Raw genomic sequence first — 14,571 nt, 5'->3', positions numbered from 1 at the left:
CCTTGGCATTGCAGGGTGAGTGGTAAATTCATGTTGTCTGGTGCTTTATGTGCATCACCTGCACAGTTCATTAATTGCATAGATTAGCAGGGGTTCAGTAATGGGAGTGGTTGATATAATAGTTTATTGAGGAGTTACATTCTTTCTTCACAAAGTTGTGGCAATCCTTTGTTTTTGGGGACAAATAATGAGTGCAGGCGATGTTCAGATCTACATTGTGGGCAATACCCAGAGCTCATCTGCAGAAGACCAAGGTAAAGAATGGACAATCGTCTTTCACCTGAATGTTCCATGTTGGCCTCTTCCTGAGATCTCTGTCACCTTTAAGCCAGACATTAGTCAAGCATATTCACTTTGTTTGTTAAGAAGAAACTGTTGAATAGATAGTGATCCTCAAAAACAACATTTTTACCATGTTCAAGACTCATGCGCCAGAGTTACTGCACCATTAACCAAAATGTCCCTAAAATACTGGTGGGAAATCTCCCATTTATGCACTGTCTGTAAAATGCATGAAAAATCCAATCTGCTTTAGTCAGCTCTGAATAAAGGTAATGGAAGGGGACACCAACAGTGTAATTTTACCTAAAGATGAGGAAAACTTTAAAGATTGAGAGAATTCACGTAATAGGTTGCAAGAGACTAATTGTAATTGTCAATTTGTAGCCTCAGGTAGCTCAGAGAAAAGAGATGAGTTAAAAAGATGCAGCAATTGAATTGATGGACCAACTCCTATTGATCTTATTAAGCCGAATCCTCGTGCTGTGAAGAACACTCCCTCACACCACTTTTCTCCCTTTTGAGTTCATCAGCATTAGTTTTTCCTTAATGACATCTTTGCAAGCCAGCCCTTCAACTGCAACAATTCCTACTTCCTCCCATTACAACTGTTGCACCTTTTTCACATTAATTCCTGCCTAGTCCTAATCTATACTCTGGTCCTTTCCAGTCAGTGAACCAGTAATTGGAAAATTCATAAGCAATCCCTCAAGTGATAGAAGAAAACAGGAAACAGTGAAATTAGAATAAACTTGGCAGCTGGAACTAAAGAGAACAACAAAGCAATGCAAACAAATAAAGAAGTGAAAGCAACAGACACTGAAAGAGCTGTCAGTAGGATAATGACGTTACTGGTAATAGACCTTTCCACAGTGTTCCAGTTTTGCAACTAATTATACAGAGTGAGAATTAAAATGTCACCATTCAGTTAATCTTATAAATTGTGAGCTAGGCTTTGGAAGTATTTTTCTGCGCAAAGAGCATTTGGATTCTTGTAAAACTAAATTGGCTTACAAATAAACTTCCAAAAGCCATCTATAACTAATCTTTTGGTAATCCTACTCAAAGGACTTCACTCCAAGGAAGGGAATAACTATAGCCACTGTAGCAGGAGTCCATAAATGATCATTAGTTTGAAGAAAGAACTCAGAATCTGATTTGGTCTTTATAGATGTTTACAGGATTCTGAACTGTTTTAATATGCTGCTGTTGCATTGATATAATTAATATTTTGTAGACAGTCTACTACTTGAAATGGTTCATTTAGTTTCATTTTGCATGTAACTGGCCTCCTGTCATTTTAACAAATGGTTTGATCAGATAAATTAGCCTTGGAGTTAATTTTCATTATTGCTCAAATTATTTTGATTTGTTCTGTGGGGTTGCTCAGTGCTGATCCATATAATTGAGCACAGATTAAGTTACCAAATACAATATGCTTACAATGATTTTAGTAGTTACACAATCACTGCTGAGTTGGAATTTTTTAATAGAATGAATGCAATGTAAAAGTCTCATAAATCCAGATTATGGAAGCAGGATGGTCGTGTGGGAGGCACGAGAGGAAGTAAAATCGTTTATGTAAGAATATTATCTTATTTGATCCATTTGTATCCTTCAAAGGTAGCTTGAGGAGGTTATTCCATTTCTACAAAGTAATTGCTGTGTTACCAACACCACACACAAGATTAAAATAAAATTATATATTTCTGATTAGCATCTTTGAACATCCAGAAGTCTTAAAAACCTACCTCTTCTCTGATCAAGTAGTTTTGTATCATTTAATGACTATCAGCTGAAATCAGATCAATTGTGGTCTATTTAAATAGCTATCAAGGCTCAAAAATCTGAAAGGTCCACTCCTTTACTTTGCTCCTAACTACAACAGCCTTTGTTTGAAAAATGAGCAGAGTAAAATCTGATGGGAGTGTCACCCATTTAGTTATGAATGCTCATTAATTCTATCCAAATTGTAACATGGGTTACCAATGTTATAGAAAACTGGTAGCCTCTGCAAGATATATGGTCAGTCTTTTTGGAGACAACTATGAAAAGAATTGCATTCCACCAAGTAAAGTATTTGTGTTCTAGCCTGTCATTCTGCCTTTCAGTTCCTCTATTTCTCCATAATTGGCCAGGTTAATGTTCTGTGTGTTATTTGTTTTCTTTTTAATTGTTTGCACAATTTGTTCTTTTTCCACAGTCTGCATGTTTGATGGTTGTTGTCGTGTGGCATTTTTAATGGGTTCTATTGTGTTTCTTTATTTTGTGCCAATCTACAAGAAGACAATTCTCAAGGTTGTATACAATATACATGCTTTAATAATAAATGTACTTTGAACTTTGAGGCATCAGTAGCAAACTAGCACTGGGCATCTTTTGTGCCAGCAGTCTTCTACCTGCCAACAAATTACTTTGAATCAAAGTCCCAGAGCTGCAGAGATAGTATAATTACTCATGGGCTACAAACAGTAGATCTTATCTGTATTCATAAGGCAAAATAACTTGGTGCCTTGGGTTCTTTGTTTGAGACAGTGTTGAATTGTTGTTTTACAACACAATCTTCCTAAATCTTTGGCTTGTTGAGATATGCATCTAAGACCTCTCACCTAGATGTGAGTATTTTAATTTTATTTAGTTTGATGAAAATTTTGGAAGGATTGAAATTGACTAATGTCAGACAGGATTGTACATTAAAGGAGTTTTGGTTCTCCGTAAGTAGTCAATGTCAAAAGAGACAAAGTCATTCCAGCACATGTTAAAGTAACGGAAGAATTACCAAAACCTACCTTTTGCACAGTTTTTCCAGATTTCTTCAGATCTCCCTTAAAAGTAACAAGATAGGACCTAGGGGAAGTTCCTGCAGAGCTTGATTTTGCTTTAATATATTTTATATGTAGATCAATACATTTACTCCTATTTAACTACCGGTACTTCGAGTTTTTTTTCCAGATGTAACCTTTACGGAACATATATAAATAGAATAGCTTGCATTTATGCAATTCCCTTTTGGGTATCTTAAAAACATCTCAAAACATGTTCATATTCAAAAACTATTAATACTGTACTGCCATTGTGCACACAATTACAATCTCACAAACAATTATAGCATGGGATGAATGCTGACTTGTTTTTGGTGGTGTTGTTTAGGAAGATTCATCAGTTGTCTCAGCTTTACAAATTTTAGCATATGAACAGTCAAACTGATCGATGCAGAATGTTATCTAAAACCACTACATCTCCAATTACGCTGATTGCCTTCAATAGCTACAATAAAATATCTGGATTATTATTCAAACATAATCTGATTATGGCTTGTGATGTGATAGCAATTGACCCAATCTGGTTGCCATGTTTTGCAAAGAAGTTTTTGTAAAAATCAAACCTACAATGTGTTTAGGAATTCTCCATTTGATGGTACATTGAAGTCAGCAGCAGAGAATAATTTTAACAGAATTTATCACCAAAATTGGTACTAATGTTGATAAAAAGATTGATTGGCACCACCCTAGGTTATCTATTTTAAACAGCCTATTTTTGTCTTTTTTTTTAGCTATGTTAAAAAAAATCTAAAGATTCCTGCATAAGGTCTTCAGTTCTGAAGATTTACCATCTCCCAATAACTCTTTCACTTGTCCTTATTGAAAGTTCAATCTAATTAATTAATGAATTATTAGATTTGTAACATTGAGTTTATTTGCATTTTCAGCTAGTGCAGAATTCCCATATAAAGAAGAGACCGCCATCACAGATGGAGTGAATCGAAATTCAGCAGTTATTGGTGGTAAGTGTCAGAGTGTGAATTTGGCTGATTATCCAATCTGAACAAAATACATACAAGGATGAGACTGGAAACATTTACAAAGAGACTACACCATTCTTGATCATCTGTTTGCAGTGTGGTGTCTTTTTTAGATCCCAATCTTGTTTTCAAAATTTCACAGCAGAGGATAATGTTCAAAAATTCTTTTAGGATCTTCTTTATCACTTTATAACGTACAAGTAAATGGATGTAATTGTTTTAATATTAAGCTAAGAGGACATCTATAAGATTTTTACATGCAAGTTATCAGCAGCTCAAGCCATACCAAGGATCCTTAAAAGAAAGACAATCAATCAAGCAACTGTTAGAAATCAGTCTACTAAGTGGTATAAGCAGGAATAAGCACAAGCTAAATAATTCTGGTAAGTTCAAGTCTATGCAGAGTAGAACTCTCCTTCAGCCAGTAGAGTATCTGGTATAGTTAAGACTAGAAACATCAGGTATTCAGGAGGAAGTGAGCTACATTGGGGATGGAGATTGGCAAACCATGGAGGTGGAAGCAGACAAAAGTGCTGATGGATAGAATATAGTGAAAGCTCAGCTCGAGGTCATATTAGGAGAATGTTTATCAACAATGGTTATCAACATTGTGCTTCAGATATAAAGTTATGGCTGAGTGTTTGTTCTGAGATGCCAGCAGGTCCCAGAAGTACTCACTGAAGGGATTGCTCAGGCAGGTTTCAGTTAATTCAGATGTCAAGCTGCTATTGATTGAAAAAAACTTGGCCCATTGTATTTGTTAAGTGGCCCTGCAATCATTAATCTCAGCAGGACTAGGTCATTTTAATGTCAGATATCCAGGCTGGGAAATTATTATTCTGTTCAATATCCTTTTTAAATATGGGGTGCTAACACCAACATGGAATTGTTGGAAATCCTAACCCATCATCCTGCAGCAGTAGTAGAGGCCATCTGAGCCAAGTCTCAGTGAACACCCAGCTGATAAAGATTATATTTGTCTACTCAATACCGCTGCAATTACAGAGTGATCGTGGACAGGCCTTGCTGTTGGCAAGCGCTGTATTTCCACGGGCGCAAAGAGTTGCCCCAGGTTTGAATCTATCACTGAAGTCAATGGGGTACAAGCAGTATCATCCACTAACTAAGAAATCCTGTCTATTGAATCTTTTCCAGCCTCAGACTTGATTGGAAACATCTTAAGGAAAATTAATCCTGTGTTGATTTTGGAAAGGACAGTCTATTTTCCTTGTAAGTAGGAGATTATTGGCAATCTCACTCTGAATGCTTTTGGCACTTGCCTGTCAGAGGAGTATGCTGATGATCAGGGAACAGAGTTTGTGTCAGGAACTGAGGATGGCCTCCGTCTTCTCAGTGTTTATTTGGAAAGAAATTCTAGCAATCTAATATCATCTTTTGGATATCCAATAGGCAGAGCAGGCATGCAAATGTACATTTATAAGCTTTGATAAACTCAAAGCTTTGATTAGCATGTGGAGGTACAATTTTGTTGCCATCACTGAGATATGATGGAAAGATGGCAAAACTGGAAGCTTGGTATCCTGGACCACAGAATTTTCATGTGAGCTAGTGAGGGACAGAGGCTAAGGAATACATTATTACAGTAATTGAGGGAGGTTATCCAAGAAGGTTTTTCAAATGCGGCTAAATAGTTAGAGATGAGGAACAAAAAGAGTATTGTCACTTTATTGAAGATGTATTATCAACCACCCAACAGACAACAGCCAATCGAGGAGAAGAGTTCTGGTTCTGATTCCAAGTACCATTATTCCTCCCCTAATGATTCCCATTCTCAGCTCAGAGTGCAGCACTGATGGCTCTCTCTCCTTCTTTTGTCACCACTCCCATTCATGTCGTTATACTGCCCATTTCATCTCTCCACTCTCGATCCTGATGCTGGGCGTCAGTGACTCTATCCCCACCACAAATGCTGCTCAGACTCCTGCATGTTGTTTGTTGCTCCAGGTTTCAGCTTCTGCAGACTCTTGTGTCTCCATAGAGAATTTGCAAATTGGCGTAAGAAATGTAACATTATAGTACCAGAAGGTTTAAATTTCGCCAATATTACTGGAATTGAATCAGCATAAAAGGCTCAGAGAGGGAAGATGTTTTTTAAAAGTGTGAATTGTTTTATATTTTGATTTAAAGAACAGGCCCTTCTGGCCTTTCAAGCCCAGCAACCCACCAATTGAACCCCTGCCTAATCACAGGACAATTTAGAATGATCAATTAACCTACTAACCAGTACATCTTTGGACTGTGGGAGGAAATTGAAACACCCAGAGGAAACCCCCCCTGCACACAGGAAAGAACATACAAACTTGCTTACAGAGGATGTCGGATCTGAACTCCAAACTCAGAACCCCAGTGCCACAAGCTGTAATATTGTTGCACTAACCGCTATGCTACCATGTAGACAGTATCCAATAATGTTTGATACAGTATTTAAAGACCAACGAGGGAAGGAGCAATACTGGTCCTTATCTTGCGGAATGGAGCTGATCAACTAGAGGAGCATTTTGGAGGCAGTGATCACAACTATATATTTCACAGTGTTTATGAAAAAAGATAGTGATGAACCAATAAAAAAGTCTTAAATTGGGGGAATGCTAATTCCATTAAAATAAGGCAGCACCCAACAATGGTAAATTGGGGGCATCTACTTGCAGGTAAATCTGCACCTGCACAATGGGAAGCATTGAATGAGGAGTTCAGAGCAAGTTATACCTGTAAGCTAGGAAAGCAAGAAGATGGAACCATCAAAGACAGGGGATATTTAGAGTAGGATGGAGCAATAGTAGGAAGCATATGACTCATATAGAGAACTAAAGATGGGAGGCATGTGGAGAGTACAGTATGTGAAGTGTAGGGAGGCTCTTGAAATGTGAATTTGGAAAGTTCTTGTTGTGAATAAAGAGAAATATTCTTCATGTATTAGCTCATATAAACACCAGGATAAATTGAAAAGATAAAACAAAAACGGTTTCCTTGCTCTTGCATTTCAGAATTGAAGATCAATAAGTAATTAGATCTTTGACTTTATACAAAACTTTGTTTAGGCAGCATTAGAAGTACCATATGCAATTCCGGTCACTCCATTACAGCAAGGGTGTGGGGACTTTAGAAAGACTGTAGAAGAGGTTTACCAGGATGCAGCCTGGATTAAAGGATATGAACTATAAGAAGTCATTGGACAAATTTGCGTTGTTTACTTTGCTGAACTGTTCTACGTGCTGTCTTTTCATGCAGGATGCAGCAGTATAAAGGGGTGCTAAAATGTAGCCTTTTATAAGGCTGAGACCCTTCTTCAGGACTGGAAAGGAAGTGGGAAGACACCAGAATAAAAAAGGTCAGGGTAGGGGAAGGAGGACTAGCTAGAAGATGATAGATGAAGCCAGGAGGGTGGGAAAGGTAAAGGGTTATAGAAGAAATCTTTTCAGAGAGGAGAGTAGACCAGGGGAGAAAGGGAAGTAGGAGAGGCACCAGGGGGAGGTGATAGGCAGATGAGGAGAAGAGGTAACTGGCTAGAGTGGGTAATAGAGAGGGAAGGAGTAGGGAAAAATTCCAGAAAAAGACATTGATATTCATGCCATCAGGTTGGAGGCTACCTAGATGGAATATAAGATGTTGCTACTTCACCCTGAGAGTGACCTGACCTCATCATGGCAAAAGAAGAGCTACATGTCAGAACGGGGATGGGGATAGGAATTAAAATGGTTGGCCACTGGGAAGTTGCACTCACCAATGTGGATGAGGCTACATCAGGGTCACTGAATACAATAGGTGACCCCAAAAGGTTCTCAGGTGAAGTACTGCCTCACCTGGAAGACTGTTCAGGGCCCTGAATGGAGGTGAGGGAGGAGGTGAATGGGCAAGTTTAGCATTTTTGTCACTTTGCAGGGATGTGTGCCAGGACGAGATTACTGGGGAGGGACAAATGGGTAAAGGAATCATGGTGGAAGTAATGGGAGTGCAGGGGGGGTTAAAATGTATTTGGTGGTAGGATCCTGTTGAAGATCACAAAATCGTGGAGAGTGATGTGTTGGATGCAAAGGTTCATTGGGTGGTAGATGAGTTCAAGAGGAACTCTATCCCTGTTAAGGTGGCAAAAAGATAGGGTGTGCATGAATATCTAGGAAATGGAGATGTGGGTGAGGGCAACATCAATGGAGGCATAAGACAGTCGTTATTTTAATGGCACTATTTTGTTAAAAAAATTCATCAATAAAGAGTTAGTGCAACTTTCTGCATTGAAATTTTAATATGAGAGTAAAATTAAATTCCTTGTTCAGTACAACAATCATTGGAACAAAAGCTCAGTATCACTCTACTATGTCATTAAAATGCAATTTTTGCGAGTGTAGTTGTGTTTATTTCCAGTTAGTAAACGAGTTCAGTGTTGAAAGAGCACCACCACCAGGCTGAAGTTGGAAGTGCAGTAGGAACAGACCACTAAGGTTGAAATTTATCTTCAATCTCTTGTCCAAAACACTCCAGAACATAGAACAGAACTGCACAGGCACAGGTCCTTCAGCCTACAATGTTATGCTGCACTAATTAAATGCCAACTAAACTAATCTCTTCTGCCTGCACACTTTTCATATCACTTCATTCTCTGCACATTCATGTGCCTACCTAAGAGCCTCTTAAATGCTTCCATTGTATTGCCTCCATCACCATTCTCTGTAAAAAAAAAATTTGTTCCGCACATCTACTTTGAATTTACCCGATCTCACCTTATTTGTCTGACCTCTAGTACTCAACACTTTGACCTGTAGGAAAAGAAAGATACTCTATCTACTCTATCCAAGCCTCTCACAATCTTATAAACCTGTCAGACCTCTCTTCAGCCTCTGCCTCTCTAGAAAAAGCACCCCAAGTTTGGGGTGCATTTTCTTCTTATAGCACCTGCCCTCTAATCCAGGCAGCATCCTGGTTAACCTCTTCTGCACCTTCTCCAAATTCTCCACATCTTACTTATAACAGGGCAACCAAAACTGAATACAATACCCCAGATGCGGTCTAGCTAGAGTTTTATAAAGCCATAGCATAACTTGGCAGCTCTTGAAGTCAGTGCGTCAACTAATAAAGGCAAACACCCTATCAATCCCTGCAAGAAAAATAACTTCTAAAGGATTAAGAAAAATATTAGTGAAAAAAGTGTGTTTCCAGTAAGTACAATCTAACCAGTAAAGTAGAATGAGAATCAGAATCAGGTTTACTATCACTGGCCTGTGTTGTGAAATTTGTTAACTTAGCAGCAGCAGTTCAATGCAATACATAATACAGAAGAAAAATAATCATAAATAAATAAATTACAGTATATATTGAATAAATGAAAAATTGTGCAAAAACAGAGTAATATATATTTAAAAAGTGAGGTTGTGTTCACGGGTTCAATGTCCATTTCAGAATTGGTTGGCAGAGGGAAAGAAGCTGTTCCTGAATCGCTGAGTGTGTGCCTTCAGGCTTCTGTGTCTCCTTCCTGATGGTAACAATGAGAAAAGGGCATGCCCTGGGTGATGGAGGTCCTTAATAACAGACGCTGCCTGTATAATAACAGCAATATTTGTGCCCTTTATAAAATGTATTGCGGCATCACACAAAGACTTCCTTGATAACATCATCCAAGGCCATAGCCACTACTGTTGAGGTGGATGCGGGTAAACAGGAATTTGGGAACATCAACAACTATAGTGCTGCCCTTTAACTGTCAATAGGTCAAATACTAACAACACACCAGAGTAAAGGTCTTCAAAAATTAAGAAGGTGACCTTCTTGGTTTAGTTAGGGATAGTTGTTCAGTATTGGACTACCAAGAATTGTTAGGGCATACTTTCTTCTAACCTGGAGTGGTTATTCTGTTGTATTTGTAGTTCCTTCTTCCACAATTGCTCCAGTAAGTTAAAGTCATGGGTTTTTAACCATGTTGCACGTCCTTTTAGATTATATGCACTATCTGAAAAGTACAGTTAAGCATGTGAAACTTGATAGTAACAACCTCGCAACTTATAACTCTTGCTGTCAAGTATGCAACTAGATAATGGGCACTTGAGCAGGGTAGAGTTAGATGGCCTGAGACCCTGGAGCCAGATTCTTGTCATGGTGTCTAATTCGTCAGAAAAAGATGAAGAAAAGAAATTCCAAAGCTTTTTCTTTTGATCTTGTTAAGCCCTTAATTAATTGTGTGTTTCTTTCTGTTAGGTATTATTGCAGTTGTAATCTTCACCATCCTTTGCACGTTGGTCTTCTTGATCCGTTACATGTTTCGCCACAAAGGGACCTACCATACCAATGAGGCCAAGGGGGCTGAGTCTGCTGAAAATGCCGATGCAGCTATAATAAACAATGATCCTAACTTCACAGAAACCATTGACGAGAGTAAAAAGGAATGGTTCATCTAGGGATGACTTTGTGAAGGTTTTCTTCTTGCGTATTTTTGGCAATTCAGGAAAGATCAGCACAAATGAACCAAAATGAAAAAACAAAGAAAAAAAACAGAAAATAAGATTTAAAAGAAACCTAAATATCTGATTCTATGGATTACCACCAGTTTCAACGGCAATTTTCCCTGAGTTTGTGAATACAAATGTGAATACATTTACACATCAGAACAAAAAGCTGATAGTATAGATGATTACACATATGCCAAATACCCATTGTAAATAAGTTTTATGTAGATCATAAAAGTATACAGTTTGCTTTTGTTGCTGAAAAAACTTATGAAGTTGCTGTATTTTACAAAGAAAACAGGTAAATCATCAATTGCCAGAGTTTGTGAAAAGAATGATTTGGCATGCTGTGGTTAAAACAACTTGCTTCTTTTTTAAAAAACACTAATTTGCCATTTTAAGCTGGTTGCATATTTCGTATCTTTTTCAATTATTGTTTAGTTGTTAAAAAAAAAGGCTTGTTTTGTAGAGGTACTTGACAGATAAGAAATAAATAAAATGGTCACAGAGATTTACTTTTGGACCTAACTTTTGTGTACATATGGGGAAAGAAGTGGTGACCAGAGTACATGATGAGAGATGTAATGAGTTCTCTCCTCACCCACGTTGCCCATGGTAACCGACAAAGTACCGAGATGTACACAGCAAATGATGTTAGCATTTCATTTGTATTGCCTAATGATTTCTGTCCTTAACTTGTTGTCACTGTATATATTTTTATTATATTTTACAAATGTTCATTATCTTGTCCATTTCTATCCTTCTATGGTAAAACTTTGTGCAGTGCCGGTAACCATTGTTTCTGCTATTAAGAAATTGCTGCATTGACAGAGAGAAAATCACTGCTACAAACTAGTCCAGTGAGGTAGAGCAGGATTTTATTTTGCATGTTTAGGGACTCCCGGATATTTACATTGTGAAAGCTCCGAAGTTACCTGTATTTCCCTTTGAACTGATGGGGATGTGATCCATTGTATTCTTAATTAAAAACCACACTCTTACACATGGTGTTTTCTGTTCAGGAATTTAGCATAGTTTATAAATTTTTAAATTTCCAAATTGTGTCATGCCTTATTTAAAGTATGTACTGTAGTTTGGTTCAAAGAAAAGGGTGGGTGGGAGGAAAAGTACAATATTAAAGCGCCTTGCTGTAAGTGTTGGTCTTTGTTGCTTTTTGATAATTTTTTTAAGGAATTATACCTATCAGAGATGAAATATTCTGTACAAAATGCAAGCTTATTTCACATTTCTCTATGATTTAGTGGAAAAACTGTTTTTGGGATCACTCCAGACTTTGAATGTATAGTGTTGTACTGTGTGATATCTTTATACCACTACTTGCACCTATTCAGTGACCAAAACAAAACAGTACTTAACTAAATGAGGGGCCAATGCTACAAGTTGTGGTTGGTTTCCCCCTGATACTCAGTTGGATGAGTACTATACTGTATATCTGTGGATTCTCTGTTAGCACGGCTTCTTAGCTAGGCTATATCCATGATACAAGCTGCAAGAGACTAGAGGTATGCTAAAACCTACTGTTTACATACTTTATTAGTTAGAATGACCATAGAATAAGATCTTCAGATCTACCAGAGCTCTCTCACAATCAGAGTGCTTGGGGTAGCATAGAAACATGCCTGTGAACGCAACTCCATGCCATCATCAGCCACTCATTTAGCCTAGCTCTAATTAGTACCATTTTTTATTCCCTGCCCCCACCCACATCCTATCACTCACGAGCAGCAAACGAACCTACTGACCTGCATGTCTGTGGGAGATGGGAGGAACCGATGCACCCAAAGGATACCCACATGGTCACAGGTAGAATATTGTGGTGAACTACATATACCTGTCTGGACACGCCCCCTGCTGACTGCTCCTGTGGCTCCTCCCACAGACCCCTGTATAAAGACGATTGAGGTCTGAGCCCGGCCTCTCTGTCTCTAGGATGTAGTATGGTGGTCAACCACTGCTTGTTCCTTCTTCCAGTCAATAAAAGCCAATATCTCGCCTTTACGTCTCAGAGAGAGTTATTGATGGTGCATCGATTATGCAATTTCCACACAGAGAAGGCGGAAACTCAGAGAAGACTGAAGATCAGGATTGAACCCATCTTTGATTCTGTGAGACAGCATCTCCAAAAACTACACCACTGTGTTACGCTCGCCCAAAATCACCTGGTACATTAGTATGGCCTTTTGCAGCCTATTAATTTACATCTTGGCCAAAGACTTGCAGTCAAGGATGAACTATAAGATGTCTGGGCAACTCTTATTATATCCCATGTTATCAACTAAGCCTTCTTTTCAGTGAAACAAAGTTACATGCAAATTAAGAGTAGGCAATTCAGCAACTCCAGCTTGCTCTGCCATTTAATAAGTTGATTCATATGATTGTAACCTTAAATCCAAATTCAGATCTAGCACAGTAACCTGTCACCCTTTTGCTTATCAAATATCCAATTGTTTTCCCCTTAAAAGTTTTTAAATCGTCCTCTTCCATGATTCTTTGAAGACTCAAACACTCACACTGCTCTGACAGAGAAATAATCACTTTTCTAAAATAGTGATCCCCAGTTCAATATTCTCCCACAAGAAGAAACATTCCATACCAAACCTATCAAGAAACCTCACCCCCACCCAGGATCCTGCATGTTTCAATTAAATCTCATCTCACTCTTCTAAACTTGATGGATAAAAATCTTACATATACAACCTTTCTTCATAAAGCAACCAGCCTATTCTAGATATCAGTATTGTAAATCTTCTTTAATCTAATTCCAATACACAGACAGCCTAAATAATGATATAAATAATATTGTACACTGTAAACCACATGTGGTCTTACCAATGTGTTATATAATTGCAGTGTAATTTCCCTACTTTTGCATTATTTCCCTTACTAATAATATCACTCTGTTAACTTTACTAGTTAGCCTTTTGTGAAACATACATTGGGACACCCAAGTCTCATCTTCATTGTTTAGTTAGTATGCTTTTTTTCAATTTTTCTGCTAAAAAGCCAATTTCAAGTTTTCCAACATTGTGGCCTATTTGCCAGATTTCTGCCCACTCAGTTAACCTATCTATATCCCGAGTAGCTCCCTTAAATCCCCTTCACAAGTCACTTACCTATCCTTCTGTGTCATCAGTCAATGTATCAACCAGATAGACCTCCAGGAGCTTAATTACACCTTCCCACCCTGAGTGAAAATGACAGCAGCAGCTACGTGCACCTTGACATTTGTAAATGTAACTGTCAATATTAACAGTAGGTTGCGTTAATGAATTCTAAAGAGCACACAGTCAACCTATTGTGCTGCAGCATCTTCATATTCCATCTAAGATGTCTGTTATGAAACATATTCACAGTGGCCCTAAATGCCAAACTCCTGGTACGTTCTTGACTCCTCTTGCTTGTGGGGTTGAAGTGGAAATCTCCTGATAGGTTGCTGCAGAAAGGGAGCTGCTACTGCTTCATAACTCTAGGCAGCCTGCATCCTTTTCCAGTGCAATGTAGACCAGGCATCTACTGCTGTGCTGACTGAAATAGTATTACACCTGTAGATTTCATCCAGCCTTTGCCACTCCAATCGTTCTTGCATTTGAGCTTTGCTGTTTAGTGGGATGTAAACCTTGAGATACTGCATCACAATCACACTGGCATAAAAACTGCTACTCAGAACTGACCATTCTCACCTATATCATAATGGAGATCTTGATCAATTGATTGTTCTTTGTTACTTTTTACATGTGGCTCTGCTGTAAACTCCAGAGGAGGTTTCCAAAATACTTCTGCAAAGGGCATCAAAATGTAATGGTTATATCTGTCTGTTGATACAAATTGAAGATTATATGTAGATGCAAAGCAGTTGGACATTTCTTATATAATTGACCATGATTTATGTATGTATGAAAGCATAGACAGCCTTCAGTATAAAGGTGACACAACTTGCCATCGTTCCTCCATTGCTATCAATCAGCTTCAGTCACGTACCAACCCATATCTAATCCTCCAGCAATAAACAATTGAAGC

The 14,571-nt window shown here is 38.2% G+C and overlaps 1 protein-coding gene across 2 annotated transcripts in view; it reads left to right on the top strand.

The window, feature by feature from the left end:
* LOC140732153 (contactin-associated protein-like 2) overlaps positions 1 to 12,482 on the top strand; it is a 1,811,541-nt gene extending 1,799,059 nt beyond the window's left edge. For both annotated transcript variants that reach the window (XM_073054373.1, XM_073054374.1), the window contains exons 23-24: positions 3,989 to 4,063; positions 10,286 to 12,482. In XM_073054373.1, the coding sequence (XP_072910474.1) occupies positions 3,989 to 4,063; positions 10,286 to 10,485 (275 nt within the window). In that variant the 3' untranslated portion in view covers positions 10,486 to 12,482. The remainder of the gene's footprint in view (positions 1 to 3,988; positions 4,064 to 10,285) is intronic.
* The last annotated feature ends 2,089 nt before the right edge of the window (positions 12,483 to 14,571 follow it).

The sequence above is a fragment of the Hemitrygon akajei genome, chromosome 8, assembly GCF_048418815.1.
Source record: "Hemitrygon akajei chromosome 8, sHemAka1.3, whole genome shotgun sequence".
NCBI classification, from domain to species: Eukaryota; Metazoa; Chordata; class Chondrichthyes; order Myliobatiformes; family Dasyatidae; genus Hemitrygon; species Hemitrygon akajei.
Note: the sequence above shows the minus strand (reverse complement) of the source record. Positions and strands in the feature narration are given on the sequence as shown.